Here is a 10,506-nt window from a genome sequence, read left to right on the forward strand (position 1 = left end):
AATGTGGGGGGAGTGGCTGTGTGGGGCTTAGTTGCCGCCTGGGGTTAAACCACGACAGTCCTTTCTGGCGCCCAACAAAAACATTCAAGAAAACATTCAAGGTCAGGTTGGATGGGGCTTTGAGCAACCTGATCTAGTGCAAGATGTCCCTGCAAGACACACAATTAGATTGTGTTTGTACACAGCAATCATTTCAGAAGCATCAGAACCAGGGTCAGAGGATCCTTCCCAAGGCACCTGTAACATGAGCAAGCGTTAAAATAACAAAATCAAACCTTAGTAACTGTTAATGGATTCTCACTTGCAGTTTGCAATACTAAAATTTGCTGTTCAACTCAGCATGGAGTACTGGTGCATGTACTAATACCAATAATAATATCATAAGAGCCAAAACATGAAGAAATCCATTACAGGCAGATGTAGAATTACACAGAACGTAGAAGCAACGCTGAGGCATTCAAATGCAAGACGGAAACACAAAGCCCCTCGGGAGATATGAGCAGAAACAGAACACTGGAGTTAGAAGTGGCATGCCAAAAAAACGAGGAGCAGGCCAAAAAAGGAGGAATTGAAGTAGCTGAGAGAAAGCCAGGCACAAGTGGGACAAAGGAGTATTTCATAGCCCCAGTGCAATAAACACTGGTTATTTGGAACAGTAACTATGCAACACATTCAGAACAACATTCGTATCGTTTTCTTTGCAGTAGTTAAAAACTACATTTTTGCTTTATTGTTATGTTTGAGAAAATACTGCCTGTTCTTAAGAACTGCCACTTGCCTTCCACTCCCGGAGCCAGTGGGGAGTTAATTGTTGTGTTGCCAGTCTACGAGACAACCTCAAGTCAAATGATCTGCACACACACCAAGAAGTTTCCAAATCACCTTGGCCAGCCGCTGTGTATTTTGGACATCTCAGTCACAAAATGACAACATTTGGCAAGTATTTAATTTGCTGCTAAAACAGCTCCAAAGCTATTTCCACTTTCTGAACTGTGGAGCCAAATCATTTGGCGAGTTCCCATTAAATATCTATACAGACCTGGTTCCACAAAAGCTGTATTCCGGTGTCCTAACCACTGAACCTACTCGAGAGCTGTGGCAAAACAAATTATAGACTTTTTATGCAGCTACTCATGACCTTAAGTTTAAGAGGAAACCGGGAGAAGTCCCTGTTCCAGTTTTTTGCTGACATATTTGGCATTAAGCTTTCCACGTTTGCTATGTTTTTGCTCTAAGACATCCTCTGTTGATGCCAACATCGTAATTAATTTACAGCACATTCTGGACAGTCTCTAATGAAAACTTATGACACCAGTTAGTCTTAAAAGCATCCCCAGCCCTTGAGGCAGGCTTCACTGCCATCTGAATATAGTGCTCTACACACATACACAAAAAACTTCCACCTAGCAAAGCACACACATGACTAAACCAAATATTCTGTAATACATTATGAGTGCATTAACGCTTACCCAAGTATACTTGCCAAGTCATCATCTTTCATAACAAGCTGACCAGGATGTGGTTTAAGCGCGTTAAGTCACCAAACTATCAAAGATAATTTGACATGGCTGAAAGCGATATTCCATTTTTCCAGAGAGGTTTCACAGTCGACTTAGCAGAGGGCTATACCATACCAAGGGTTACTGACAGGTTCCCTAAAAGTATCTTAAAGCTTTAAAATTCACCTAAAAGTAGCAGAGACAAAGTGTGTTCACATATGGTGAATTACCATTCAATTGTGAGTTATTTAAAGTTTCAGCACTCTTTAGTACTTCAGAAAGAAAACACAGGAAAACATGAGGAAAAGTCACAGCAAATTATGCCTAAGAGACTTCTGGTTTTAAACTATATCCATTAAAGAACACTTTTACAAAAAGCTACAAAGAATTTAAGTCTCACAGTCTAAGAGAAGATGGGGGAAGAGCACACCTTGTTTGCCTCAAATGTAAATTATTTCAGGCCAAAGAAACTACAGGATAATCTCTGCCTTTTTCTGTGGAAGCCCAAAGCATGTAGCACCAATGCTTCAGAAAGTAAAGTAAAGTGGTGTCATTATCAACTGAAAGCATAACATAAGGAGCTGTATGATGCAGAAACAACGTTGCCAGTTTTCACAGCAAAGACCTTCTTCCTTGCAGGGTTTTAAAAAGGATATGATCTGACTAAACACTCTTCAGTACATACAAACAACGTTGACAGTTTTTCTCCTCCCTCGTCTAAGCACACTGAAGACAAGACTATAGCTACTTCTACGCCTGCAAAAAACACTTAGCTTTGAAGAAAGAAAATCTCCTTCCAGTTCTAAGTTAAAATATTTACCATTTAGATTTTTTTTTCTAAAACATATAGAATTATTGACAATTTCTCAGCATAAAATATATTTAAGATTTCTAGCTATCCAGCTCTGAACAGGAAACCACTATAATGTCAATTAACCAAGAAATATTGAAAAAATGAATTAAGAAAATGGCTAATTCCATGGCTCTAAATGCAATAACATAGAATCTGATACCAGAAAACTTCCAAACTGGACATCATAAAGGAAGCCTTCCATCCTACCGGCATTGCAGGCCCCAAAAAAATCACAGGCACTTTGAGCACAATACGGTGAGGTTTAGGATGGAAAGCTACCTCTGAAAGCTGAACTGAAAGCTCTATTTTATACTGGATTCCTTATTATTTTAAATACAAACAAATCAGTGAACAAAGAAAATGACGAGAAGTTAAGAGTTTAAATGCAGAGATTTATATATATTCTTAAAAGATATACAGTAAGAATTCTTAAAAAATGTAATATGAACTTTATTGCATATATCATTCCATAATCTTTTGGAGATAAGAGAATAAATACAACAAAACCTTTAAGTTACCAAAGGTGGGAGATATATATCTGAATAGAATTGTCTGTCAAAGTGACATAAATCATCTTGGAGATTACCAAACCATTTGATTTCAAATTCTGTGGCTGATGCAGTTACCAATGATGACAGGGCTGAAGGGCCTATGCATTTTACTTCACCCTGAAATTCCTCTTTTAGTTTTTCTGGTATAAGATCCTGCCCCATAACCTGCAAACAGAATAAGAAAGATGGGAAACAAGAAAATAACTTGCAGAGAAAACAGCAAATATGACATTAATAACAGATCTTTACAAGAAAAGCCTTTGACACATGAACCACATGCTGTCCAGGAGAACTTTCCAAGTCGCGATCAAGTTGTCTGTCTGTTGCATTCTGCAATAAGCACAGAGAACTGAGAGCCCGAGCTTCACAGCTGAACAACCCCGCCAGCTTCTGGCTACACTTGTACGGGGGGATTTTTACTCTCTGAGTAGCAGCGGAAATCTCAATGCCAACTCTGCGTTCAATGCTCACCTTGCAACAGCACCAACACTCTGATCTCTTCCTGGGGGGTGTCGGACCACGGGAAGCAAGGAGAGAAGTTTCTTTTCCCAGCCTTTTCAAAACCTGAGATAATCTGCATGCTACTGCCCTCTTACGGGTGAAATCCCACAAGACTGCCTGTCAACCCGGCAATGGCTTGGCTTTCACTAACTTAAAGCTGTAATACTGACAGCAAAGTTAGAATCTCGCTGGCTTCCTTTTGTTCCTCAAGATAAAAGTCAGAAACTCTATAAATAGCACTAAAAATGTTTAATCTCTATGAATAAAGTCATGCAATGTTACTCTCCTCCTTTGTACTTCTTTAAAACTAGAACCCAGTGCATCAAACAGAATGAAGAAATCATGTAAAAGGATCTCTGGCTTTTTCTGAAAATGGTTAGCATCTTTTCTGGAAGTGTTTAATACTGCTGTAGCCATCAAAGTAATCTCCACTTCCATTTCATACTTGTGAATCACTTTGTGGCATCTAAAATTCCTGAGACAAAATCTGCATCCCAGGAAATGCACAATGATGATGCTTCTGCAAATACAAGTCCAATGAGAAACTTAACAACCCTGAGCATTCCCGAAAGGAGAATCTCAGCAGAACAGAGATACACGTGCATGACGCAAGCCAGCACTATATAGGTATCACTGTCAGTTCCAGATAACACACTACCAGGGCAACCCGCCCCAGCTAATTTTCCTTGCTTCCTGGCACAGCTAATTAGCTCAGGGGAGTGTCACACTTACAGGACTTTGTGCCTGAACTGGCTCGGGTACCTCAACCAGCCTACGTGTAGCTGAGAACTTGCACACAATGAAACATCCCCTTACCTTGGTCATCAACAGCAAGGAGTTTCCATTGAAACCAAGTCGTGCCACTTTGTCATCAATTTCTTTTTGACCTTTTACGTTACTCTCTAGCACAAAGGATGACTGTTGCAACTGGGTAAGCTGAAGTAAAAGCCTGAAATGAAAGAGGCAGTTAAAAAAAGGCACAGCTGGCAAAAGGGTAAGTCAGCAAACCTAAAACCAAACAAAATACAATACTTTAAAACCATCTCTTCTTCCTGACTTTTGCCAACTGCAAAAACTGCAAAGAAATGAATACATCCGTATCAACCTACTATGGGTACAGTATATCTGTGCTATGAGAGAAGTACTGAGAAGTATTTTTTAAAAACAACACGCCAAATATCTCTGGTTGCTCTGCACATTTTTCTCCCCATGTATTCATCACACAATTCAAAAGCGAAGCTCAGATCTGCTAGCGTTAACTGCAGTACGTCAGGTGTCCCACATCCTTATTAAGGCCTAACAAGCCAGCAGCACATTTTTGCCTATGGCAGTGATTATCTTTGTAACCTGAAAAGCTAGAAATATCAAACATCCTCCCCACACAGGCCAACCCTGGAATATTTTCTAAAAGCTTTCATCACAGTTTTAGGTTCAAGGCAGTGCCCCAGAAGTCACCACCATAATTCGGTGAAGGTTAGACGTTGTGCTCACAATGTGGCTTCATGTCACAGAGGGACCCCATCACCAACTGCTCGACCAGAGAGAGCAGTGGCAATTTCCAGAGTCTTCCTCACATAAGGACTGTAAAACATGTCAGCAGAGGAAATATCTAAGTATATTCAACCAAGGGACCACTGGGACTTAGTAGTATCACTACTGAAACTATGTTTAATTCAAGCTTTATGCATAACGAACAAACCCGATTTTTTTCATCACATTTACCAAAGTTAAATGAAGCACGTGTTGTAATAAAGATGTATATTTTTATGAAGAGAAGACTTAAGATCTTAGATGAAAGTTTTCATTTGAGCATTATAAACATCGGCATTTACAAGTCTGAGCCAACAAACCATTTCTAAATTCAGTAACGTTTTAACTGGGAAATTCAAAGTAAAAATGGAAAGTATTTTTAATTGGTAAAGTGTTTTTGTTCAAAATTTGCATCAACATAACGTAAGAAAGAATGAAAATGAAACAAAACCATGTCTCCAATGGTTTTTTTGTTGACAAAACCAGAAGAGTCAATTATTCATGATGCTTTAACACAGAACCTTATTTCCTACAAAAAGCAATACTAACATCCCTTTTCCAGGTGCAATTTGCCCTGCATGTATGTTTATGCAACATCCACATCTCACTTAAAATCCAACAGACTTGAAAATATTAGACAACCTATTTGATGCATAAGCCCTGGGCAGGGGAAAAGCTTACCCTGGACAAGTGTATCTGCAAATATAAACCACAAAAACATTTTGTGAAACTGTGCAGCCAAGCAAGGAAATCCCACAATTTATAATTGTCTCTATGCTGAACAATACACACCGAAACAAGCAACATAAATTATTTTAATACAAAGGTAGCTTTAATATTCAATATCAGTACTAAATCTATTAAATTCTCCCAAGTAGCAATTACAGTCACTGTCTCTTAGTCTGAGTACAGTTAAAAGCTACTATATCTTTTTTTACATTTCTTAAATCTTGCCCTAAGAGGGCAGTTATAAAGTGTTCTCTGTAAACATTTTTGGAAGTTCATAAAATGGCTTTAAATATGTTCGGTGACTCATACATTATTGAGAGGCAAGAGGGGGAAAAAAAATCCAAGACTATTTTAACAAAAACAGTTCCCAACTATCTCTTTGAAAGATTATGTTTTGGGGATTTTTGTTGTGTGCAAGAGTTTTAGGAAGAGAGGGAAGAAAAGGAAAGAGCATTTTAATGCAGCCCTGTCAATCAGCTGTCACAGAGTTCATTTTTCAACCTCATCCATTATGCAGATTGGGGTATTATTATAAAATACATTTTCGCTCAAGCATGAGGCTTCAAGCAAATAAGACGGGTGGCACTTGCAGAAGGAAGACTGGCTGGCCTTCCCTTTGGGGCATTTCTGCTGCTGCATCTTTAATACCAAACCAGGAAACAGTCATGCTTTAACAGGCTGTTGTATATAATTACTTGAAAAGATTCATATAATAAGGTCATTAAAAACCGCTTTTCTTCTCAACAGTGCATGACACTGGTTTACTCTTTCCACTCAGATTTAGGTTGTTCACAGCTACCATGCTAGTGGATTTTGTTTTTTAGATCTGAAGCAATAGCAGGGTGCTTGTAAGTTAGCGTTGCCAATGCTGAAACAAACATTTAAATTGAAAATGTAAACTGAAAATATTAAGGCTGGGAAAAATATGCTTTAAATCTCTCAACTGGGAGAAGTTAACATTATTCTAAGAATACGTTTAGTTACCTTGCTCTAATAAACGAGGCACATGCCTTTATCCCAACTTTCTTCGACGTGTTCTGCTCCCAGGACTCGGAGGCTGCGTATTTCCCTTCATCCATCCTTTCCAGTTCTTCAGAAGTGCAGAGGAATTCTTTTACAGCTTGGCTGCTCCTACAAGTCACTGCATTCTCCCTCTTTGTTTCTGTAGCAAGGCTGGACCAAGGGCCTTCTTCCTGGCCGTCTGATCTGTGAGGCTGCAAATTAATCTCTCTTCCAGTTGATGTTTTGAAACTACTATCACTTACACTAACCTCTTCAGACTGATTTAGATTTGTTGCTGGAATGACTAATGGAGACAAATTTTGTAAAAGGCTCATATAAGCTTCAGCAAGTAACTTCCAGTACCAAGGGTTGAAAGGATGTAAGCAGATCAGTTGCTGCAGACACGTGATCTTTTTTTCTACATTTTCTAGACCCTGGTAAATGGCAAACTGCAGGTTGAGAACCGTTGTCAAGTGATCTGTGTTAGTAGCGCCGTTTCTCTAGAAACAAAAGATAACAGATTAAAAACAGGAGTAGAACAGAATCATCCTTCAGAGCCTAAGAAAATGTCTCCCTGAATAATAACATACAAATATCACTAAAGGTAATTTTAAAATTGTACTAAACTGTGCTCTTAATTTTAAATGATACAACGTGACACATCATGCACAATCAAGCTGACAGCATTCCCTCTAACTGCCTTGTCCCAGTTTGAAAGGGAAGAAGGCCCCAAATGTTGTCATTTGTTTATTTGCCTTCAGAGTTTTATACAGCTGCCCTTCTTTGTAGTATAAACACCTTTTATATAAAATAAACAGCAGCAGTAAAATTCTAGCAGACTTCAGAGCCTCTGGACTTTTTCCTTTATGGGAAAAACTCAATTTCTGGTTAGATACTCTTCTTGGTGGCAGTTTGGCAGCAAGTATACGGAAATAAAAGGGAGTTTTCAACCATCACTTTTACAGTGGAAAGATTTAAGCACTCATTTATCCCCTTTCTTATAATTCCTATTACATTACATTAATTCTGCCTGGCAGAGCATGATATTTAGTCCCTTCCAGGACTACCAGCTTCCCTGCACAGGGAGCTCATTGTGGTACAGGGTGTTCTGATTTCTAAAGAGTGATTATATCTGCAGTGACAGTTACCCTCTGTTTACCAAATACTCTGAGGATTGAACATCCTGAAGGATTATACACTTGAAGATTATTTTTCCAAAAAATGGTCCATATAAAAGAACTACTGGCAATATTTTCATGTTCAAAGCCTAAAAGAAAGATTGCATTATTTACCATTTTTTCTGCAATATCCAGAGCCTCCTTGTGCCTTCCTAGGCGAGATAAACACCGAGCCTGGCCCTCTTGGACATCTCGTCTCATTGCAATGTTACTGGGAGGTAAGAGCAGTAAGCAGTTTGAGTATTCACACAGGGCTTTCTAGTAGTGTCGACAAAAAGAAAAGCCAAACAAAACAGTGAGAGGTTTTCATTTAAAGGTAAGCCTGACAGTATGTTTTGTTTATGACTACAGTCACAAAGGGAGTTCAGGAGCTGAAGTCCGCATTTTCGTTTCTCTGGACTCAGCTACCACCTACGCTAGCAACACATGAGGGCCCTGGTACTACACAGCCAAGTCTAGACGGTGATGAGCAACCTCAATCCTAACTCGTGTTTAAGCCTTGGCAGGATTCACCACACATCTGTCCACCTCTCCCCCACCAGGCCTGATCCAGAAGGGATCATCTACCGACCTGGGCAATATGTGACACAAGGCGTCTTTTCCCCAGCTACCAACTTAATGATCAGAGCACTCATCCTAAATTTGGGGGACTTTGTTTCAAATCCATGACATTCTCCATGGGAAGGTTTGAACCTGCAAGTACCTCACCTCACATGAATAACCAGCAAGTTGGAGAATACCGCAGGGAAGATGAATCTCCAGCGTTCCTGTAGGATGGTTCTAATTTGCATGAAATTATTAAATGTTAATTGGGCTAAAGAAAAAGACAAGAATGAGCAATACTTCTGTAGCGTAATGCTCAGGGCACTCAGCAGGACTCCAATTAACATTTAAATACATTAAATTAAGTATTCAGTGAAGCTAAGACTGGAATCTTGGTTCCTCCCCCTCCATGTGAGTGCTCAGACCAGAAGACTAAAGAGCAGTGCTCATTCTCCCATCTCTCAAAATGAATATTTAATTATTCCTTGCAAACTTGAATGGTTCTAACAGAAAGAGCATCCAGGCAACATACCCTAAATAACTCCTAGCAAAATGGCTGAAATATTTTTCTTCCCTGGTGTTATGTTCACATTCCTTCTCAAGCAAAAGAGGGAGCTCCCCTCTGCCCAGTGAGTGCAGCAACCACTGGTGAAAATGTAATTTTGTTTGCAGTCTAGTTCTGGTAATTTTATGTGCAGTCTGATTCTGGTTGTGTTGCAGTGATCCAGGTTAGCAATAAGACTGAAGACTAGACATTTTTAACACGGATCACTGCAACAGAAAAGGATTAGAAAGCAACGGTCTGTTCCACTAGAAGATCTGAGGGGGTGTCATTCTCTCCTGAGAGGGCACCACAGCGCACAGCAAGGAGCAATCTGCTCTTCCTGAGGGTCAGCAGCCATGTCTGACCGCAGCCTGAGGCATCTCTCTTCTCAGCACACTTATGAATCCCTTCAGGGTGTCTCAGCTGAGATTGGAAAGCATCTGTCAGGTATAGACAAGGCAACAGTAGCGCTGGAATAATGTTAAAAAGCAGAAGTCAGTGCCAACCGAGGTACAAAAAGATCCACAAATCCAATGGGCAAGGCAAAAAGAGTGAAGTCAGAAGTTGGCCTGAGGGCTTTGAAATCAGGGAGCCTGTAATGCAAAGCATAGCCTGGAACAAGATGCTATGACAGCTGAAACAAGGGCAGAAGCAGCTGATTTCAACCAGGAAACAAGGAAACAAAAGACTGGATCCTGCAACTAGGACTACAGAGGCAGGAGAGTATCAATAATCAGGAATGCGGCTCAGGACATAGGCAGGGAGGACAGGGTCTAGGACTACAGCAGGCAGGAACAGAAACAGGGAACATAAATGCACCCCAAAGGCACAACCAGCCATCCAGAGCAAGGGGAGACAGCAGAGAGGTGGGACAATTAACGATGAGGCTCATAAGCCAAATGTCAGGAGCCTGACAACTACAGTCAGCTTTCACCTGACAGCGGGGGGAGCTCCGAGAAAGGTGAGCAGCAGCCAGGTGGTTGCCAGTGACTTAACAGCCTTTGTGGGACATGGTATTATCCCCAGGAGCAGAGAAATCCACATGCTTAACTCTGGCTGACCATGACTTCCATGGCCACAAACACCAGCTCCGCTCACTACTGAACCACTCGGATGTGCAAGCCTGATCTGGATCAGCTCCGGGTGCAGAGCAGCGTTTCTGGCCAATTTACATTGACTTCAGGCCGACTCCTGGAAAGGTGACATCTGGCTGGGGGAGCTTGCCAGAACACAGTTACCCGTCGTGGCCTGACCACAGCTCAGCCAGCAGGACGGCTCTTCACCAGGTCACCGCGACTGCCCGTGGGGCTGTCGTGTTTTCAGCACAAACGAGGAGCCATCAAGCTGGACGTAACCGCACCACAGACTCTAGCAGCTCTAGGCCATGGCTCAGCCGGGTGGCTTTTATATAAATATACGTACACATTCACTCAGCACACCGGGGACTATAGGATCACCCCAGTTTATATCCCCACAGCTTCCACCGACCAGGCCCAGGCTCGGTCCAGGGCCCAGGCCGTGCAAGAGCCCTGGAAATACCTCAAATTCCTGCTGCCGGTAGGCCCAGTCCGCCCGG

The 10,506-nt window shown here is 41.1% G+C and overlaps 1 protein-coding gene across 1 annotated transcript; it reads right to left on the reverse strand.

The window, feature by feature from the left end:
* Positions 1–2,733: 2,733 nt before the first annotated feature.
* On the reverse strand, positions 2,734–10,500 carry LOC103897272 (uncharacterized protein C8orf76). The gene is made up of 5 exons (XM_019471513.1): positions 10,470–10,500; positions 7,958–8,101; positions 6,648–7,165; positions 4,221–4,353; positions 2,734–3,068 (listed from the first exon to the last, which is right to left on the reverse strand). Exons 2-5 carry the CDS (start codon positions 8,042–8,044, stop codon positions 2,862–2,864), a joined length of 945 nt encoding a protein of 314 aa, XP_019327058.1. The 5' UTR covers positions 8,045–8,101; positions 10,470–10,500; the 3' UTR covers positions 2,734–2,861.
* Between the last annotated feature and the right edge of the window lie 6 nt (positions 10,501–10,506).

Source organism: Aptenodytes forsteri, unplaced genomic scaffold, assembly GCF_000699145.1.
Source record: "Aptenodytes forsteri isolate BGI_AS27 unplaced genomic scaffold, ASM69914v1 Scaffold49, whole genome shotgun sequence".
NCBI lineage: Eukaryota > Metazoa > Chordata > Aves > Sphenisciformes > Spheniscidae > Aptenodytes > Aptenodytes forsteri.